The sequence below is a fragment of the Octopus bimaculoides genome, chromosome 23 (genome assembly GCF_046866305.1).
Source record: "Octopus bimaculoides isolate indiv1 chromosome 23, ASM4686630v1, whole genome shotgun sequence".
NCBI lineage: Eukaryota > Metazoa > Mollusca > Cephalopoda > Octopoda > Octopodidae > Octopus > Octopus bimaculoides.
Genome location: NC_142950.1, coordinates 24,478,105 through 24,501,541, shown reverse-complemented (window position 1 = coordinate 24,501,541; position 23,437 = coordinate 24,478,105). Strand labels below are relative to the sequence as shown.

General features: G+C 37.9%; 1 protein-coding gene across 1 annotated transcript; it reads left to right on the top strand.

Moving 5' to 3' along the window:
• The first annotated feature begins 892 nt into the window (after positions 1 to 892).
• LOC106876597 (methionine aminopeptidase 1D, mitochondrial) lies at positions 893 to 19,042 on the top strand. The gene is made up of 7 exons (XM_014925207.3): positions 893 to 1,129; positions 3,124 to 3,419; positions 6,904 to 7,095; positions 14,581 to 14,744; positions 16,126 to 16,223; positions 17,712 to 17,759; positions 18,431 to 19,042. The coding sequence occupies exons 1-7, from the start codon at positions 1,123 to 1,125 to the stop codon at positions 18,571 to 18,573; spliced, it is 948 nt and encodes a 315-aa protein (XP_014780693.1). The 5' UTR covers positions 893 to 1,122; the 3' UTR covers positions 18,574 to 19,042.
• Positions 19,043 to 23,437: the final 4,395 nt, after the last annotated feature.

Here is a 23,437-nt window from a genome sequence, read left to right as displayed (position 1 = left end):
CAAACGCTATAGGCGGGAAGAAATGGTTCACCAACAAATCCCAATAATTAAGGATTTTGTTCCATTCGGCAATGGAAGCAGTGACTGTCCCATTTACCTCAGCATCGGAATTAAACAAAATCTCAGGAGTCAGAGGTTGTTAAAGGAAGAATTAGTGTTAATATAATGTTGTATATGGATTATTAGAGTATATTCATAATTAAAGTACATGTAAGGTATTGATTATTAAAGAAGATACGGCAAGGAAATAATTAAAAAAATGAGTGAAGGGAAAGAACTCTGATCTCATTTGGATCTTATAATCTCGGCGAAACATATAACTTATTTGATATTAAAACTAGATTTTATCAAGCAGACTAGAAATAGCAGTCAAATTTTCCTGAAATTATACAGAGAGATGAGCATACTGTATAATGTAGTCAGATATGCGCAATGACCGAGAGAAAGACCAGATAATTATGGCTAGAACGCTTTTGGTCATAAAGAATGATGAAAGGCAAAGAAAAGTGTCGTAACAAAATACTATAAGATATTTCTCCGACACTGAAACGATTCAACCAGTTGGACTGATGAATACAACCTCTCTTACATCAATACTTAAAGAATTCTCAGTGTTGTTGTGGGGCTAATTCGAGATTCCTTCATTATCTTTAGCGAGCACATCATTTGAGTGCAAGGCAGCTTAACACTGTTCTTCCACTTCTCTCTTTCCCATCATTTCTAATATGTTTCCCCGCTCTCTCTCTCATCATTTCAAATTATGTTTCTTTACTTCTTGAATTTTTTTCTACTGATATTCTTCTTTCTAAGCCACTCTGGGTGTTTTAAATCATTTCCCATTCCAGCCGGACTATTTTTCACCAGGTTCCATTACTTTACGAATACCTTCATTATCTCCCTTACATCATTCACTTTTCGTTTCACTTCACTTGAAACTGACCTTCTTCAAAGCAAGGAAGTTTTCATGCGTCTTGGACTTAGCTTTCAAATCAAAATATCCTGCTGTTAACTAGTTCCCTTATCTCTCTATTTCTATATATATGTACACACATTTATATACATTATACACACCACATTTAATAACAAACGACAGAACTCGTCAACTGAAGAGAAGTGTTTATCATGTCAGGTAAGGTGATCCTTACGCAAACTCTGTAGTCGACCCAAGATACAGAGAGGCACAGCAGACAGTATAAAGAGGATTTTAAAGACTAAAGATATAGACATGCTTGAGAGGGTTTTCGTATACAATAAATATATTTTAAAATATATAATGTATTACCAAATTCTAAAGGTCAGCGCCGGTTTATTGATAAGTTTGCGGGGGAGAACAGAATACTGACTTATAGGATGAACACATACACAGAATAAAAATTATAATTATTCTCCTTGTGTAACATTATCTGGTATCACATCCATCGGTAAAAGTATACGTTCATTGGGAATATACTTTTGCCACTGTTTACGTGTTGAAGTCCGGACAAAACACCCTATTCGGGATCCTGTCCCATTTCGCATGCGAAATGGGACAGAATCCCCCCACCCCCTGATATATTTCTCTGTTTTTGAATTTTAATACCATTAAAATTAGGAGAAAATATATATAATCTAAGTAAGTTATTAATGAAGTAATCATGAGAAACATCTTTCTTTTTGTTGGTTCGCTCCAAATGATTTTTGTTTTGTAACTCCCCATGTATAGGTAAAAAAATATATTTTCCTAAAAAAAATTAAAACTAGCAGTGCAACTGGGGGTTTTGGGCCTCAGGCTTTTTTGTCCTACACGTACGTGTGTCATCTTGTATCTTGAGATACTCTGTCATCACGTCACCAACATTTCTAGCTCTTTTCAAGCTAGTCCCACCCATCCTTATATAATGCCAGGTAGCCTCTCAGCACCTGCCATAAAACCACATTTCCCTCTCAAATACTTCCTCTCCTACTTTGTCGAAGCAGCTATATTTTTTTCCTATTCTGTCTTGTAAGTTTACATCCCCCATAACTTAGCGGTTCAGCCTGAAAGACTGATAAAATAAGTACCAGGCTTAAAAAAAGATAAATACTAGGGTTGATTTTATTCAACTAAAAAAAGGACATTCTCCATGCTGGTGCCCCAGCATGGCTGCAGTCTAATGACTGAATCAAGTAGAAGGATAAAAAGAAAATGGTAGATGTTAGAGAAGGGTGAAGTGTATGGTGGGGGTTTAACGTTACATTATTCTGTGTTGCTTTATTTTGTCTTTTGAGAATTAGATGTTGGTTTTTAATAGAGAAAAATTACCGATAAGACAGGCACATTTAATAATACACTATCACATTTTAATCTAGACTTTGAGAAATAGACATTGAACATTTTAGTGGGGTAAAGTTATTTACAACAGACGACTGTTGGTACCATGTAAAAAGTGCTGGTGCCACATAAAAAGCTCCCAGTATACTGTAAGATGGTTGCTATTAGGAAGGGCATCCAGCCATAGAAACCATGCCAGAACAGAAAATGGCACCTGGTAAAGCCAGGGGCTGGATCAGTTCCTGTCAAACTGTCCAACCCATGTCAGCATGAAAAATCAATGTTAAATGATGATGGTGATGACTCATGATCAGATAACGCTTTAGTTTTCAACCACTTAATGCTACACCATGGAGGAGCAATGGCCCAGTGGTTAGGGCAGCGGACTCGCGGTCATAGGATCGCGGTTTCGATTCCCAGACCGGGCATTGTGAGTGTTTATTGAGCGAAAACACCTAAAGCTCCACGAGGCTCTGGCAGGGGATGGTGGCGAACCCTGCTGTACTCTTCCACCACAACTTTCTCTCACTCTTACTTCCTGTTTCTGTTGTGCCTGTAATTCAAAGGGTCAGCCTTGTCACACTGTGTCACGCTGAATATACCCAAGACTAACGTTAAGGGTACACGTGTCTGTGGAGTGCTCAGTCACTTGCACGTTAATTTCACGAGCAGGCTGTTCCGTTGATCGGATCAACTGGAATCCTCGACGTCGTCAGCGACGGAGTGCCAACAATGCTACACCAAAGATGAGCTATCAAACCTTATTCTCAAAAGAACTGACATCTTTCTTGTGTATTCATATAAGGTTTTTATTTCTTTCTTTCCTTCATTAGGTTTAACATATCAAGTACTGCGTGGCTTAAGGTCAGCATTGAAGAACACCAATTTGCATATTAAGAGAGTGAGTTCTTTCCACGGGCCTCATAACTTTGCTTTTGTGAAACCAGAAATGATCTCCAAGACACTTTTGGTTCCAGCACACATACAACGACCACCCTATGTATCTGTACATGGTAACGACCCTCATCCTAATTATATAGAAATCCACCCTGACCAAGAAATAGATTCCATCAGAAATTCCTGCAGTTTGGCAAGGAAAATTCTTGACCTTACTTCTAAACACTTGAAAGTAAGTTTGGAAATTTTTTTCAATATTTTAATGGAAATTTTTTTTTTTTTTTCTGTGTTCTGAGCCGCATTCCTACTTTAAAAACATACTATTTTTATAAGAATGGCCATAGTAGATATAAATTCACAACTCAACTCCAAACACTATACACTTTTTGAAAATCTTATGTGAAACCAGTCAAGTATGTTCGTATAATTTAAAATATGATTAAATTCTAATTAATTCCAATTCATTCTGTCTGCATTTTCAACTTCATTTCTTCTATTCCTTCACTTGTTTGGATTAATAACAATTTTTATACATACATACACATGTATCTATCTATCTGTCTGTCTATTTATCCATCTATCTATACACACACACACACACTCACACATATATAAAACATAGCATATTTGACAGAAAAGCTTGTCCCCTATTTAACCCTTTAGCATTTAAACTGGTCAAATCTGGCCTCTGTCATTAAACGTATAAAATCATTCTTAAAGAAAACAATCATATCAATAAAATCTCTAGGCTACAAGGTATGATTAAATAAGCATTAAAGTTGACAGAATAATTTGAGTGCTTAGGGGATAATCAAATACATACACATGTGTATGTGCATGTCTGTATGTGTGTTTGTATATAAATTTGTGTGTGTGGATCATGTGAGCCTCATTCATCAATTGGTAGCAGCCTAGCTACCGCTGCTCTGCAAATATAATTATATTTATAAGTTTTCACATGGCTACAGTCTGATGACTGAAACGAGAAAATGATAAAAAGATAAATGATTGATCACATCTGATTGATCACATGTATAATTTATGCGTAAAACTGAGTACAGTGGGGGAAGTCAATGACCATTATGCAGGATTCATAAAATTTACACAATGTATTGAGTGCTCTTTTCTTTTGTTTGTGTACATGTGTGTGTGTGTGTGTATCAGGGCCAGATTAAGGCTCATAGAGGCCTTGAAGCACTTGAAAGATTTTGATATCCCCATATATATATAATGTGGAGGCGCATGGCTTAGTGGTTAGGGTGTCAGCACCATGATCGTAAGATTGTGGTTTCGATTCCTGGACCGGGTGACGCATTGTGTTTTTGAGCAAAACACTTCATTTCACGTTGCTCCAGTTCACTCAGCTGGCAAAAATGAGTAACGTTGCGATGGACTGGCGTCCCGTACAGCTGGGGAACACATACGCCATAGAAACCGCGAAACCGGGCCCATGAGCCTGGCTAGGCTTTAAAGGGCGAAGAGAGATATATATATAATTCAAAATATAAACAATAATAAATGATAAAATAAATTGTATTTTTCATAATGAGAAGAAAACTAACAGTGAGATGGAAAATAGTGTTTATTTTTGTATATTACCACTTTATATTTGACATGTTTCCTCCAATTATTATTTTTTTTATTGTAAAGTCTTGATTAAACCCTCATAATTAATATGTAACACATCTGCTTTCATACTTAGTAGAGATAAGGCATTACAACAGGTATATAGTCCATTTTTTGTTTTATAGCGCATTGTTGTACCATTCTAAACTTTTTATTCTTTATGCTGATTATTATTTTAGTGATTTTAAAGTGATTTCTTTTGTGCTGTAAACCATTTACCATTTCTGTGGTGCCCTGTTTGTTTGATACCCTATGCACATGCTAATTTTGCTTAATGGTTAATCCAGTTCTGGTGTATATACGTATGTGTGCATGCAATGGGACTGGGTAAAATTGATATGTGAAAATGTCCCAAAAAGTGTGTCAAGCAGATGAAATAGAATCAAATATATTTTTATATTACAGTTATATGCAGTAAGGATGATGATGATAGAGATGTGGTGGGGTTGAATGTGTAGTCCTTTGCACATTTCCAAGGAACAGACTAGGATGAGTGTTCCACCCACCTCTTGAAACACCTTTACAATGCACCAGATGGAGTATATGGTGGGAGATGTTGAAAAAATGGTTAGATTCACTTATGAAAAGTTCCTGGCTTTGGGTAAAAGAAAATAGAAGAGGATCAGTTAATTATGATTTTATTCACCATATTCCCCTCAAATTTACACACTTATTGCAGTGACCCTTCAGTTTTTCTAAGCCCTGTAAAAGAACTCAGAAGGTTGGGCCTTCAACCAGGCCTTTTGTGATATCCTTAAAGCCAGGAACTTTTCAGCACCCTTTTGTATATGTTATGAGAGAAACCCCAATGAGGCAGTTACTGGGAGAAAAGGAAAGAGTAGGCAAACTCTAGAAGATCTTGAGGTCAAGTGGCCAAACATGATGAACGATGGGAGCCTCTGTTTCCTTGCTCAATCTGTTAGAAATAACAGCTTCATCTCTGAAATCCTCTTAAATAAGAAAAGAACAGATTATATGTTATAGTCCTATATCTAAGACCTTTTTATTGTTTGTGGTTGGAAAGCTTCTGATCATAGAACTGCTGGATCAGGGTTGACCTGGAGGCTATACATCAACCTGACTTGTGTGTGTACCTGCATGTATATGAATGTAATGTGTACTGGTGCTTCATTGATTATGATGACGAGGGTTCCAGTTGATCCAACCAATGGAACAGCCTGCTCATGAAATTACTGTGCAAGTGTCTGAGCTCTCCACAGACACATGTACCCTTAATGTAGGTCTTAGGGAGATTCAACCTGACAAGGCTGGTCCTTCGAAATACAGGTACAGCTCATTTTTGCCGGCTAAGTGGACTGGAGCAATATGAAATGAAGTGTCTTACTCAAGGACACAATACACTACCGGAAATCAAACTCATGATCTTACGATTGTGAACCAGATGCCCTAACCACTAAGCCACTCATTGTAATGTGTTATTTCTTTACTGCCCACATGGGGCTACACACAGAGGGGACAAGCAAGGACAGACAAACGGATTAAGTCGATTATATCGACCCCAGTGCGTAAATGGTATTTATTTAATCGACCCTGAAAGGATGAAAGGCAAAGTCGACCTTGGCGGAATTTGAACTCAGAACGTAGCGGCAGACGAAATACCGCTCAGCATTTCGCCTTTCTAATGATTCTGCCAGCTCGCCACTCATTCATCATCGTTTAACGTCCGCTTTCCATGCTAGCATGGGTTGGACGATTTGACTGAGGACTGGTGAAACCAGATGGCAACACCAGGCTCCAATCTAATTTGGCAGAGTTTCTACAGCTGGATGCCCTTCCTAACGTCAACCACTCAGAGAGTGTAGTGGGTGCTTTTACGTGTCACCCGCACGAAAACGGCCACGCTTGAAATGGTGTCTTTTATGTGCCACCCGCACAAGCCATTGTAATGTGTATAAGTGTACACATGTATGTGATGTGTGGATATGCATATGAGTTTGTGTAGATATCTATGTAATGTGTGTGTATGGTGTCTGTCTGTGTATAATGTGTGAGTGTATATAAATTGAAGCCACACTATTTTGTGACTTCCTTCAGTTCCCCACCTTGACTAACGAAGCTTGTCATTTCAGGTGGGCATCACCACTGATGAGTTGGACAAGATCGTACACAACCTGTGCATCGACCACAATGCCTATCCATCTCCTCTCTTTTACAACAATTATCCCAAGTCAGTTTGTACATCAGTCAATAATGTTGCCTGCCATGGAATCCCTGATTCTCGACCCCTACAAAATGGTGACATCATCAACATTGATATTACGGTAGGGTAATTTATATATATATATGCACACATACACATATGATACATATACATACATATAGACAACACATATGCATATATATATATATATATATATATATATATATATACTCTTTTACTCTTTTACTTGTTTCAGTCATTTGACTGCGGCCATGCTGGAGCACCACCTTTAGTCGAGCAAATCGACCCCAGGACTTATTCTTTGTTAGCCTAGTACTTATTCTATCGGTCTCTTTTGCCAAACCGCTAAGTTACGGGGACGTAAACACACCAGCATCGGTTGACGACGGGCTTCTTTCAGTTTCCGTCTACCAAATCCAATCACAAGGCTTTGGTCGGACCGAGGCTATAGTAGAAGACACTTGTCCAAGATGCCATGCAGTGGGACTGAACCCGGAACCATGTGGTTGGTAAGCAAGCTACTTACCACACAACCACTCCTGCGCCTATATATATATATATATATATGTATATATATATATATATGCGTTAGGAAGGGCATCCAGCTGTAGAAACTCTGCCAAATTAGACTGGAGCCTGGTGTTGCCATCCGGTTTCACCAGTCCTCAGTCAAATCGTCCAACCCATGCTAGCATGGAAAGCGGACGTTAAACGATGATGATGATGATATATATATAAAATACAGTTTAAACACATCAGAGATGCCTATAATAGGACATCTAACCTGCTAGAAAGAGCAGCCAAAACTCTACACCACAATTAGGGATAATTTCGAAAGGGAATGAAAAATAAAAACATTTACCATATGATGGATGCTTTTGTTGTGAATGACAAATGAGGCTTCAGTGAAATAAAGTGTTAATTATGTACTATGGACACAAATGTATCTCTTGAGGCCTGCTGGTGCCTTGCAAACCTTTTGGCAAATGGAACAAGTTGAGGACTCAGTTTGCTTGAGTGCTTGTGTGTCATTTACTATGTTTTTTTTTCTTGAGTGGATGGCAGGGCCTGCTTTTCTTTGTGCCATGAAACCACAATGAGAGGTAAGGTTTATACACACACATATATGCATATGTGTGTATAGTGAAGAAAGATACTATAGGAGATAAAATTCTGGATAATCCCTTATATGCAGTATGTTGACATTTTCAGTTCACCTTGTCTCCTTTGTTTCATAAATACTTTCATAAATTTTGTTTTGTTTTATTGTGGATTTGCCTGACAGACAGTGCTACAGTTCTCCCTCCTATTCTCTGATTCATAGTTAATCTATCGCCATTATTTTCCTCACAATGTCTGTTATCAGTCTTTCAAATAGCCTTCATAAACATTGTCACTTAACTTGGTTTTCTCTGTCTATCACTGAACCTTAATTCTTGAGACAAACACAGGAGGAGGCGGGTGGGACATCAGTGGCAAATTTGGGAGGGTGTTAAGAATGAGATATGACAGTCATAAGATGTAGGGTGATCAGCAGAAAATAAAATGGAAAGATATGATATTGAGAATAAGGGGTGGATGTGAAAAACAAATGATTCCAAGGAGAGAATGAAATAGGTTGTAGCACAAAAGGGGATGAAATATGTAGTTTTGCAACAGTTGAGTGAAGGTGGATTGCTTCTTGTTGGGGTATTCAATTTATGATTGTAAGATCATGAGTTCAATTCCCAGCAGCATGTTGGGTCCTTGAGCAAAATTCTTTATTTCACTTTACTCCAGTTCATTCAGTTGGCAAAAATGAATTGTACCTGTATATAAAAGGGTCAGCCTTGTCACATTCTGTATCACATTGAATCTCCCTGAGAACTACATTAAGGGTACATGTGTCTGTGGAGTGCTCAGCCTCTTGCACATTAATTTCACAAGGAAGCTGTTCCATTGATTGGATCATCTTGGTCACTTGTCATTGTAACCAATGGAATGCCAGTATTTTTCTACAAAAGCTGAATAGTGCCATAGTTAGGAGAGTGATGGAGAGATGTGTATTAGGAAGGCTTAACCACAATTCTGTTTTTATATACATACCACAATTTTATATTGCGTTTTTATCGTATTGAGATATGAGAGCAGAAATAACAGTAAACTGTTTTGAAAGAAGAAAAGTAAAAATAGCTAAGAAACACTGTGACTAAGTTAAATTAAGGTGTTCCTTCATATCGTGTGTGTAAACACATGTTTTACATGTGGCAATAATGCTGTTTGTTTTCAAAAAATCTATTATTTCCTCTGGAGCAAGCTGCTTTAATATTTCCTTAAATGAGCACTTTAATTTCACTTTGTCATATTACGGCGGGAAATTACACTGAAAGAAATCTTTGCAGAAAGGTGAGTAGATTGATTACATATTTTCTTTTGTTTCTTTCATTATGTCATCGTAGTTTTGTGAGATTTGGCTGTTATTTCTAGTTTGTGAATTTCTAGCAATAATGCTGGTGTGTTTACGTCCCCCGTAACTTAGCGGTTCGGCAAGGGGATCGATGGAATAGGTGCTGGGCTTGCAAGGAGTGGGTCCTGGTGTCGATTTGCTCGACTAAAGGGCGGTGCTCCGGCATGGCCGCGGTCAAATGACTGAAACAAGTAAACGAGAAGACAGAATCAAAAAAAATTTTGTAAAATTTTGTAAAAATGAAAAAAAGTTATGAGGGGGTCTTAGCACATGCTTACATCATAACTCTGCCGAGTTTTGCTTTCACTATCAAAAACTCTACGTATATTTCAGAAAGCTCCTAAGCAATTTAACTTTATGTGGCATTCGCTGTTTATGTGCAGGCTATGTCGGAAGACAGAATAAAGGGGCTTTTGTTAGCTTATCTCTCTGAAAAAATAGCTCCCTTTGCTGTTAAACTCGCAGAGGGAAGTCTCAATGTCTTCCTTCAATTTCTTTCCACCATTTATGTGGCTGTTTCTGACAAGGAACTTCGCTTTCATATAAAACAACTATATTTTGTAGTCATTATCTGTAACCTACTCCCAAAACACTTCAGTAGCTTAACTTTTCATCGCTTGCCAACTTATATGTTCTATGATAATTAAAGCGCGAGATCTCCACAATATCCAGCCTTCAATTCGATCTTCCATTCCTAGGTTAATCAGAAACATAGACTGCCATGCTATTCATAAGCCTTCTCAGTAGTTCAATTATTTGGTGAAAAAAATACCACCAAAGCAACTTAAATCGTCCAAAGGACGGGTGCGTTTGCTATTATATATATCCTTATATATATAAGGAGTGGATGTGTGGTAAGTGGCTCGCTTGCCAACCACATGGTTCCGGGTTCGGTCCCACTGCGTGGCGCCTTGGGCGGGTGTCTTCTGCTGTGGCCTCGGGCCGACTGGGGCCTTGTTAGTGGATTTGGTGGACGGAGGCTGAAGGTGGCCCGTCGTATATGTATGTATATGTGTGTTTGTGTGTCCGTGTTTGTCCCCCCAACATCGCTTGACAACCGATGCTGGTGTGTTTGTGTCCCCGTGGCTTGGCGGTTCAGCAAGGGAGACCGATGGAATAGGTGCTGGGCTTCCAAAGAGTGGGTCCTGGCGTCGATTTTCTCGACTAAAGGCTGAAACAAGTAAAAGAGTAATTGTATTTGTCCCTTCTGTGTACAGCCCTGTATGGCTAATAAAAGAACGTTATCTATCTATCTATCTATCTATCTATCTATCTATTTCCCTATCTATCTATCTATCTATCTATCTATCTATCTATCTGTCTGTCTGTCTATTTATCTATCCATCTATCCATCCATCCATCTATCCATCTATCTATCTATCTATCTATCTATCTATCTATCCATCTATTCCACGGCTAAACCTAAACTGTCCTCCCCTCTTTTTACACGAGAACATTACTGTGTGATACACGATCCCTATTGATCGGCCTTTCCTTTTCTTTTTTTTTCGATCCCTTTTGATCGAACTGCCCCCTTTTCCCTTCCTACGATCCCTTTTGATCGACACCACCAATTTTTTTTTTTTTTTTTTTTTTTTTTTTTTTTTTTTCCTTCCTTCCCCCTCCCAAAAAGAAAAGCTCTACATTGTATTTGTCCCATCTTCGTTGAGCCCTGTGTGGCTAATAAAAGAAATGTATCCATCTATCCATCTATATAACTATCTATTTATCTATTTCCCTATCTCTCTCTCTCTCTCTCTCTCTCTATCTATCTATCTATCCATCTGTCTGTTTCTATCTATCTATCTATCTATCTATCTATCTATCTGTCTGTCTGTCTGTCTGTCTGTCTGTCTGTCTGTCTACTATAGTTTAACCGTGTCTTTTATTTGTTGGGCAGTGAAAGTTAAGAATCTTTCTTTTCTGTCTTAATCGCTTCAGCGAAATTTGTGGTGGCAGAGGCGTCCGTTGTAGAAGTTGACGGTGCAGCTGTGGTGGTGGTGGTGGTGTTGGCGTTTCTCTTCTTTAAGGTCGAAGCCTTTGCGACGATTTCGCTGTTGTTGTTGCTGGCAGTGTTAGCGTTCACGCGTACACCTGCACCTGTTCGTGTGACACCTCTCCCCTCCTTCCCTCCTTCATGAAGCCGCGGTGAAGGAAGTGTAATGAAATCAACGTCGCAAAGAGAGTTGCTATGGAGACCGACGTTCGTTATGAAATCGTCTGCTTGACTTCAAGACGCCGATTCTCAAAACCAAAAAAATGGCTAAGAAAAGCCGAAAGCAATTTTACAAAAATCGGTAAATTCGCCCACACAGGGCAGATTTCTCGTGCAAACAAATTGCACAATGTATTAGTTGTTGCACAACCTCTACATAGAAAAATATAATCCAAAAACAACTTTTTAAGGCAATAAAAGGGGGTTAAAATAAAGCGTTTGAATCGAGCTCAAAAACGAAATAAAATTTAGTGTAACAGGCGTAAAACAATTTTGCTGGGGAACGAATGGGAGGAAAACAATAAATAAATAAAATGCGCGCTCGCGCATCAACGGAATACACTGTCTGCAAGTCGTTGGGTACAGCATATTCTCCTCCATTTTCTTATTGCTATATAAATTTAGGGTAAAATATGGATACATATATATATATATAATATATATATATATATATATATATATATATATATATATATATATATATATATATATATATATATGTATATAATCATAAATATATAGGGTTTCATAAAAGGTTTTTTCATACTGAGCTACCCAGCAAAATTGTTAATTAATAATTTTATTACTAATTCACGATTCCCTGACCTGTATATCTATATATGTATATATATATATATATATATATATATATATATATATATATATATATATATGTATATATATGTGGATATATAGTATATATATATGGATATATATATATATATATATATATATATATATATATATGGATATATATATATATATATATATATATATATATATATATATATATATATATGGATATGTATATATATATGGATATATATATATGTATATGGATCATCATCATCATCATCGTTTAACGTCCGCCTTCCATGCTAGCATGGGTTGGACGATTTGACTGAGGACTGGTGAAACCGGATGGCAACACCAGGCTCCAATCAAATTTGGCAGAGTTTCTACAGCTGGATGCCCTTCCTAACGCCAACCACTCAGAGAGTGTAGTGGGTGCTTTTACGTGTCACCCGCACGAAAACGGCCACGCTCGAAATGGTGTCTTTTATGTGCCACCCGCACAAGAGCCAGTCCAGGGGCACCGGCATATATATATATATATATATATGGATATCTATATATATATATATGGATATATATATATATATATATGGATGTCTCTATATATATATGGATATCTATATATATATATATATGGATATATATATATATATATATATATATATATATATATATATATATATATATATATATATATATATATATGTATATATATGTGGATATATAGTATATATATATGGATATATATATATATATATATATATATATATATATATATATATATATATATATATATATATATATGGATATATATATATATGGATATATATATATATGGATATATATATATATATATGGATATATATATATATATATATATATATATATATATATATGGATATCTATATATATATATATATATATATATATATATATATATATATATATATATATATATATATGTATATATATATATATATATATATATATGGATATCTATATATATACATATATATATATATATATATATATATATATATATGGATATCTATATATATATATATATATATATATATTGTGGCACGTAAAATACACCATTTTGAGCGTGGCCATTGCCAGTACCACCTGACTGGCCTCCGTGCCGGTGGCACGTAAAAGCACCCACTACACTCTCGGAGTGGTTGGCGTTAGGAAGGGCATCCAGCTGTAGAAACTCTGCCAAATCAGATTGGAGCCTGGTGTAGCCATCTGGTTTCACCAGCCATCAGTCAAATCGTCCAACCCATGCTAGCATGGAAAGTGGACGTTAAACGATGATGATGATGATGATGATGATGATGATATATATATATATGCGAGTAAAAATAAATACAAAAAAGGTGGGTTTTTTTGTATGATTGTGTATAGAGGAATATATTATTTTGCTTAAAAGAGTTCCAACACTGTCTGTTTTTTATGTTTTATTTATATTCCTGCAGAACTAATGTGGGGTATAGAATATGGAATATACAATATATAATATGATATACAATATACAATATAAAATAAAATAAAATAAAAATGGATGGCACCATGAAAGAAAGTATTGAATGTAGATGAAATATTGAGTGTTCAATATAAAGGATCAAATATATAAATATATAAATATAAATATATATATATAAAGGCGACTCGAGTTTCAGGGCTATTTCCCTTCGTCATGGCCGGTATGACAGACTTTAACAGACTGTCTATATATATATATATATATATATAGGAAGGGCATCGAGCTGTAGAAACTCTGCCAAATTAGATTGGAGCCTGGTGTTGCCATCCGGTTTCACCAGTCCTCAGTCAAATCGTCCAACCCATGCTAGCATGGAAAGCGGACGTTAAACGATGATGATGATATATATATATTTATATACATGTATATGTGTGTGTGTGTGCGCGTGCGTGCGCACGCACACACACACACACACACAAATATGATATCTCACAATGGTCAAACATGTTATTTGTACCTTGTATTAAGCACTCTCCTTCATATATATATATTATCTTTATCTTTTGATATTTACTTTGTTTTATATTATACTCATTTATTGTGCTTTTAATTATTAATTTTTCTATATGTGATAGTGGATTTTCATTGATGAGTTCTTGAAACTTGGTTATTTTCCCTAAAACTATATATATATATATATATATATATATATATATATATATCTGTTCTAGTCCTGGTTACTTGTGTTTAGAAAGTACCTCATCATTAGAAGACATCCTGTATATATACACATGTGTGTATACATGTACATGCTTTGACACATTTGTATATATTTTACTAACTAATCCCCCTATCACATCAGGTTTACCTCAATGGTTACCATGGTGACGTTTCAGAGACTTACCTTATTGGAGATGTTGATGAAAGAGCTAAAAATCTCGTTGAAACAACACGTCGTTCTTTACTGGAGGCCATCAAAATTTGTAAAGACGACGTTCCTTTCTCAGAAATCGGACGAAAAATTAAGTAAGTGATATTTTTATTGTTGTTGCTTAGGACTCCAAGTTCACCTCTGACCAAGAAAGCCCTTGACCAAAATTATGACATTGACATCCATCCCCAGGTCATGATGGTGTTGATACGTGATAGTGATGGTGGTGGTGGAGGCAATCGTTTTCCTAAGAAATACCTTCTAGTGTTTAGTCCCAGGATTTCTTCATATTTCACATTTTTATGTCTGTACAAATATAAACTGGCATTGTGATTAACTTATAACCCTATATTTAGTTACTTATTTAGTTCTCACCACATTCAGCCATTGTCTTGTGGCCTAGCATCAAGGAGCATCATTCTAAACATTTTACCTCAACAGTGAAGCCTGTACACTCACTTGACCTGCTTGAAATAACAACCAAATGTCTCTGAAATCACACCATGTTTAATAAAACGAGCACTCAGGGAGCGCAAACCTCCGCCAAGGCAACACCAACATCCTCTCAACGATTAGCCAGAGATGATTTTTAAAATGAGAATATCTGAAATAAACTTGACTGCTCTCACAAATGAGAATACTAAAAATGAATCTAACTGCTCTCAAAAGTTAAGTAAAAAAAACAGGAAAAATAAGCCAGAATCCTTGTCCGGTACCAGATCGATCCCAAAATCTAATCAGTTTGTGCCAGTCATAAGGCCAAACATCCCTGAAAGTTTCATTTGAATCCAACCTGCAGTTCTTGAGATATCTTAACCACAGACAAACAAACAAATGCGACTGAAAACAATACCTCTGCCTTTGCTAAGGTGGAGGTAATAAAATGAAGTCCACATTAAATAATATACTCTTTGACACATAAAAAGATGCAATGGTCTCAGCTGGGATGTCTTGGTCTGTCTTCTCAATCATAGCTGGGCTGAAGTTAAACAACTTTAAATGTTTTAATTCCTGTTTAAGTGGTTCCCAGTAGAGAGAGCAACCATTTGTTAAAAAATTGAAAAGATACAATTACTCCAATAAAAAGAAACAAAAAAAATCATAGCCGTGGCCGTTGCCAGTGTCTTATAAATGGCATCTGTGAAGAAATTGTAGTCTTAGCCATTGCTGGTGGCAGGTAAAATGCATCCATTACACTCTTGGAGTGGTTGGCATTCGGAAGGGCATCCAGCCATAGAAACCATGCCAAATCAGACTGGAACATGGTGCAGCTCTCCGGCTTACCAGTTCCAATCAAACTGTCTAACCCATGCCAGTATGGGAAGCAGATGTTAAATGATGATGATGATGATGATTCCACAACACACAACATGGGAAAATGGCTGTAAATCAATGAAAAGCAAAAAAAAAAAAACAGTAAGATTACTGAAATTCCTAAATAATTTATTGTATTTCTCTTTTACCATTCTGTTCCAGTGATGTGGTGACAGCAGCTGATTTCCAAGTCATTCCTGATTTCTGTGGTCATGGAATTGGTCGATATTTTCATGGTTTACCTGATGTGTTTCACATTGGTGAGTATATTGTTGCTATATACAGCAGTGGTCCCCAAACTTTTTGAAGGGGCTGCTGCTCCCTTGGCACTCAGACCACATTCCTAGTGCCCCTTTCCTATGCACCACCACAAACATAAACCACCTCCTGAAGCAAATTCACAAATTCAAAGCAGCTGTGTTTCACAAATAAAACATAACCTAATTAACCCATTATTTTATTGTTTTTACATCTATCTGTCTTCTCCTCTCTGTCTTGTCCTCTCACCAACCTTAAAGTCTTTTCTCAAACCCTTCATTTTATACTGCATACATATTTCCCACAAAACATATTTCCCACAAAACCTGTTTCCCACAAAAACAGCATTTCTCTGGAATTGCTTCTTTGATTCCTGATTTTCTCGCAACCAGTGATCTTCAAAAGGTCAAACAGTGGATTAATGTCATCCAGCTATTGTTAATCCTTAGTCTGGGTGGAACTGACCAGTATAAAAGAAATATATACCTGCATTACTGTTGTTGTTGTTATTTTGCACCGTGTCAGACCAGATTGTGTTGACTTCTGAGAAAATCTATATCTGCCAGAAAATCTATATCTGCCAGAAAATCTATATCTGCCAGAAAATCTATATCTGCCAGAAAATCTATATCTGCCTTTTGTTTATAGTCATGCATCTAGGACTTCATTCATCTTCTGTATCCTTCATTTTGGCCACCCCATTATTGCCCCCATTTTTCTTCAATGCACCCCCTGGATCTTTCCACTGCTCCCAAGGGTGCAGCACCACCCACTTTATGAATCACTGGTTTCTAGTGAATGTAGTGTATACTGCGAGTGTATATTACGAGTGTATGTTAACCCTTTTGATACCAATATGCCTGACACCACCCCAGGTTCTAAGACATAAACTTGCTGTTTTAAAGTCGTCTAAATTATAATTTTGCCATCAAAATTTTATGCTAATTTGTTGCAGAGCCCGGCTTAATAATGAGAAAGTTATTTAACTAAATACTTCATTGTTTTAAAAATCAACTGAAAGACAGAAATATGGTAACAAAAAGGTTAATAATAACACAGGGCCTTGTATTTTTTTTTACTGGTCTGTTCCAGACATGTCAGAAACAGTTGGGTTCTTCCATGGCTGTACTGTGAGTCTTCAGCATAACTGTAGCTGTACAATGGTATTTGAATACAGCAAACTCCAGTGTGGTACTTCAGTATGGCTGATACTGTATAGCTTTGCTATTGCATAACCAAAAGTGTACTGTATTGCTCTCACATGTACATGATCACACACACACACACACACACACACACACACACACGCATATGAGTAATTGTGTATATTTAAATGCAATACTGACCTAAAACCCAGTGTTATGTTGTATTTTTTCCTTAACTTACCAGTCCAACAATTGATAAAATTGATAAAATAATTGTGATGGCGTTAACGTTGGGTGTTTATTAATTAAAATGTCAAAGAACATTTATTTATTTTTCTTAATTAGATTTGGGTTGTAAAACGAGGATGAAGGAGAATATGGTGTTTACAATTGGTGAGTGGATAATTGTTTGTTAAAATATTTAATTAAAATTTTATGCAGTTGTTATTTTCTTCTCATTGTTTTTTGCTGTGACCATTAACATAGAAATGGTCAACAGGGAGGATCAAATACCACAAAGTATTTTTGTTCAGAATCTCCTGTTTATCCGTTTGCTTACTGATGCTTACACGTCTTAGCAAAAAGCTATTGTGAAAGACATGCACACATACATACACAATTATATGCGACATGTGTGTATGTGGTTTGTGTATGTAATGTATGACTGTGTGAATATATGTGTGTATACATATATATACACACACATGTAAACACAGACATACACATGTATGTAGATATGCAAGTGTACTATTTGTGTGTGAGTCTATCTATCTGTCTGTCTGTCTATTTATTTAGTAATTAATAAGCTTGCTTCCAAAGCACATGGTTCTAGGTTCAGCCCCACTATGTGGAAACTACTGCTATACTCTTGGGCTGACCAAAGCCTTGTGAGTGGATTTGGTAGACAGAAACTGAAAGAAGCCTGTCATATATGTGTGTATATACATATATATATATATATTTGTCTTTCATTTATTTTGGACTTATCCCCTGCTCCTGAAATTGTTGGCCTTGTGCCAAAATTTGAAGCCTTTATATAATGATTATATTATTTCTCTTTTTAGAACCTTTGGTATGTGAAGGATCTTCTGCAATAAAAATTTTATCTGATGGCTGGACTGCAGTGACCAGAGACGGCAGCCGATCAGCCCAGTTTGAACATTGTGTTCGAGTAACACAACATGGGGCAGAGATTCTTACACAATAACATATGGCATCTGTGGCTGTGGCTACAAATATGAAAACCCAATGTAAATTTTCTGATTTGAATCAAACATAATTTATTTTCAAATCCCTTGACTGTCCTCTCTTTCTGTTACTCCAACTGTACTACAACAACCCCTGCTTCACTCGATCTTTTTGACTGTAAACTGCCAATACTTAAACTCACTCAACACCTCTCTATCTTCTCCTCTAACCAACCTCACAGTCTTTTCTCAAACCCTTCATTTTATACTGCGTACATATTTTCCTCAAAACATATTTCCCACAAAACACGTTTCCCACAAAACATGTTTTCCACAAAAACAGCATTTCTCTGGAATTGTTTCTTTGCTTCCTGATTTTCTTGCAACCAGTGATCTTCAAAAGGTCAAACAGTGGATTAATGTCATCCAGCTATTGTTAATCCTTAGTCTGGGTGGAACTGACCAATATAAAAGAAATATATACTTGCATTACTGTTGTTGTTGTTGTTATTTTGCACCGTGTCAGACCAGATTGTATTGACTTCTGAGAAAATCTATATCTGCCTGAGCCATCCTGTCGTTTGTTTATAGTCATGCATCTAAGACTAGATTCATCTTCTGTGTCCTTCATTTTACGATGGTAGTATAGTGCAGTGCTTCTCAAACTATTTGATGTGGTGTACTGGCAGTTTTTTTTTTTCAAATGTGCCAGGGACTGGTAATATTTCTTAGTAATATTAATTTATGCCGTAAACAATATATATAATGAATATAATAAAAGTTGACAGGCGTAGGAGTGGCTGTGTGGTAAGTAGCTTGCTTACCAACCACATGGTTCGGGGTTCAGTCCCACTGCGTGGCACCTTGGGCAAGTGTCTTCTACTATAGCCTCGGGCCGACCAAAGCCTTGTGAGTGGATTTGGTAGACGGAAACTGAAAAGAAGCCCGTCGTGTAAAGATAAATACATGTGCATACGTGTGCGTGTGTATATGTGTGTGTGTCTGTGTTTGTCCCCCCAACATCGCTTGACAACTGATGTTGGTGTGTTTACGTCTCCGTAACTTAGCAGTTTGGCTAAAGAGACCGATAGAATAAGTACTAGGCTTACAAGGAATAAGTCCTGGGGTCGATTAGCTCGACTAAAAAAAAAGGTGGTGCTCCAGCATGGCTACAGTCAAATGACTGAAACAAGTAAAAGAAAAGAAAGAATTGTTTTTTATCTCATATTTATTTTGTAAACAAATAATACAATATTACAGAAACATTTTATAATGTTTCTTTCTTTTCTGGAAACTCTCCGTGGAGCAGCAGCTGATGGCTCGTGGACCACCACTTTGAGTAGCACTGGTATAGTATAGTGTATTAGAGGTAGATTTGTGCTGTTTCTAGCATGTTGAGGTTCCTTCACTGATCTCAATTGTAATCTTATTCTTGATGATGACGATGAGGACTGTGGTAGTTTCTAATTTTGGCACAAGGCCAGCAATTTTGAGGGGAGGAGATAAGGTGAATATCATCAACTACAGTGTTTGACTGATATTTTATTGACCCCAGAGAGATGAGAACGCAAGTTGAACTTGGCAAAATTTGAACGTGAAGTCACAAGAAAGACTGCAAAGCATTTTTTTCTAATGCTCTGATTATTCTGCTGATCCACTGCCATAATAACAATATAATAATTCTTCCTACAACAGGCACAGGGCTCGAATTTTCTTGTTGGTGGTGGTGGTGGTGGTGGGGATTAAGTCGATTACATCGATCACCAGTACTCAGCTGGTACTTATTTCATCGATCACGAAAGGATAAAAAGCTAAGTGAACCTTGGTGGATTGTGAACTGAGACCGTAAAGCCAGAAGATAAACAATGATATTAGCAAACAATGTTGTTGTTGGCACTCCTTCGCTTACAACGACGAGGGTTCCAGTTCATCCGATCAACGGAACAGCCTGCTCGTGAAATTAACGTGCAAGTGGCTGAGCACTCCACAGACACGTGTACCCTTAACGTAGTTCTCGGGGAATATTCAGCGTGACACATTGTGACAAGGCTGACCCTTTGAATTACAGGCACAACAGAAACAGGAAGAAAGAGTGAGAGAAAGTTGTGGTGGAAGAGTACAACAGGGTTCGCCACTATCCCCTGCCGGAGCCTCGTGGAGCTTTAGGTGTTTTCGCTCAATAAACACTCACAACGCCCGGTCTGGGAATCGAAACCGCGATCCTACGATAACGAGTCCGCTGCCCTAACCACTGGGCTATTGCATCTCCACTTAATTGGAATTAACCTGGCTCTAAACAACTACAGCAACTACTAAATTCGTTATTTATAAAGTCTAAAAATATATATTTATGCGTGAAAACTGTAATAAAGAAACGCAGGTTAAAATATTCGGTATCAAAACCTAGTAAGATATTGGTTTCGAATTTTGGTACAAGACCAAGAAGTTCGTGTGAGAGGTAAGTGATTTAGAATGACTCCAATGTTCTACGGGTACTTATTTCCTCGATCACAAAAAGATGAAGGGCATAGTCGATCTCGGCGGAAGTTGAACTAAGAACACCTAATAAAATATTAGTTTGAAATTTTGGTTCGAGGATAGCAATTTCAGGGAGCGGGGTTAAGTTGATTACATCGACCATAGTGCTCAATTGGTGCGTATTTCACCGACCCAGTGCTCAACCGGTACTTATTTCATCGACCCCGAAAGGATGAAACAACAAAGTTGACCTCAACGTAATTTGAACTCAGAACGTAAAGTTGAAAGAAATGCCGCTAAGCACTTTTTCCTTGCGATTCTGGCAAAGGCTGATATTTTTATATTTGAAGTATGCTAGACATCTAATCATGGGAGACTACTTGTGGGTAAAGCCTATAAGAGTTCACTCCCTTGATACTTGGCGTGAACTATAGTTATGGTTTTAATACTTCGTACAATTGCATAAGATCTAATATTTTGGTAGCAGGGACTCGACGTTTACATCGACACCAGGACTCAACTGGTTCTTATTTTATCGACCCCGAAATGAGGAAATATATAGTTGAAATTTACAGAAAGACAAAAGACGAAGACAGGTGTATTAGTTTGATGCTCGGGAAATTGAGGATGTCTTTTACGTTTCGAGCCTACGCTCTTCAACAGAAATGAATAAGAAAATAAACAGAGAAAATAAAAAAAAAAAAACTCGTAGATTTAGCGATCAAGCATGGCGGCTGGTTGGGGAAAAAACGGTTTGACTAGAGAGGCAGAAAGGAGGGGAGATAATAAAGTATTGACGATCCCAAAACGAAGGTGCGCGCGCGTGTGTATGTAAGAAAGTGTGTGTACCTGTGTGGATAAGGGCTAGTGATTGACGTGTGAATGTGTGCGTCTGTAATGTATGAGTGTGTGGGTGTGCGGATGATAGTGTGTGGATGTGCAGATGATGGTGTTTGGTGTGGGTGCTGGGAAGTGGTCAGTGCTAGTGGGTGTGGAGTGGTGTGATTGGTGTAGTGGTGTGTGGTGTGGTATGGGGGTGAAGATGTGGGTGTGGTATGTAGGAGTGAGGGTGGGGATGAGAGAGTATCAATGAAGAGAAGGTAAATAGGAGTGAAGAAAGGAAGTAGGTGTTAGAGCAAGAGAGAAGTGGGTAGGAGTGAAGAGAAGAAGTGTCAGATGAAGAGAGGAGAGGAAGGGAGTCAAATGAAGAGAAGAGGGAAGTTGAGCCCATGTTGTGCAAAGGAGCGAAGAGAGAAGATTAATTCCTGTTGACAGCGAAGACGAGAGTCCGGATGGCTCCTGTGCAAAGACAATCCGAACACAGACAGGTGTTGTAGTGAATGACCGGTAGAGCGGAAATGGCGCGAGACTGGGTTGTCATTGCCGATTCTGATGTCTTGGAGGTGTTCCGCGGATCAGTCAGCCAAGTGGCGTCCCATTTGATCTATGTACGGAGAAGGGTAGAAAGAGCAGGGGATGCAGTAAATGACGTTACTAGAAGTATCGGTGATATGACAGGGACGATGATGGGTTCCTGTGAGGATGGTGGTGTTAAAGAGGTAGGGACAAATGCGGCAGCGTGGGTGGGAGCAGGAGAACCAGCCAGTTTGGGAGGTAGGGTTAAGGAAGAAACTGTGGACCAGGAGGTTACGCAGGTTGTGGGCTCATTTGAAGGAGGGAAGGGGTAGGTTTGAGAAGATGTGTGAGGTGGAGGAGTGGTTGGACTGGAGTCGTCGGAAGGCTCGGAGAATGGTGCGTTGGATGAGCAGAGTGGAGGGGTGATCGGTGAGGGGAAACGGGAGAGGTGCGGGGAGAGAGCAGAGGCACGGTCCACAGAACGTGCACTGGCAAGAGCTGCGTGGATAGTAGTGAAGGGATATCCACAAAAGATGAAGTGGCGAGCCATGAGTTGAGACTGAGTCTCAAAGTCATGGTTGTCACTGCGGAGCCTGCACAGACTGGGGAATTGGGAGTAGGGGATGGAGAGCTTGGTGTGGGTAGGGTGGGTGAAGGAGAAGTTAAAGTATGAGTGTGAGTTCGTGTGTTTGTAGTGGATGGAGGTAGTGAGAGCGGAGTGGTGTATGTTGACCGAAATGCCGAGAAATGCGACGGAAGCGTTGGAAATAGTGCAGGAGAATTCGAGGTCGAGATGGAAGGATTGGACAAAAGAGAGGAAGGAGTCTAGTTGTTCGCGGGAGAGTGAGGTAGCACAGATGCAGTTGTCAATATAACGACCATATAGTTCGGGAGTGGGACCAGTGAATCGTGAGAATATTTGGGCCTCAACGTAGCTAACGAAGAGGTTCGCATAGTTGGGACCCATTTTCGTTCCCATGGCCACTCCCGAGATCTGATGATAAAAAAACACCCGCAAACGAGAAGTAGTTGAGGGATAGAACAAGTTCG

Bases quoted from the DNA above. Each gene is read 5' to 3' on its own strand.
- LOC106876597 (XM_014925207.3), top strand. The intron at 7,096-14,580 runs GTAGGGTAATTT...CTATCACATCAG, and splicing joins TCATCAACATTGATATTACG to GTTTACCTCAATGGTTACCA. The intron at 14,745-16,125 runs GTAAGTGATATT...ATTCTGTTCCAG, and splicing joins GAAATCGGACGAAAAATTAA to TGATGTGGTGACAGCAGCTG.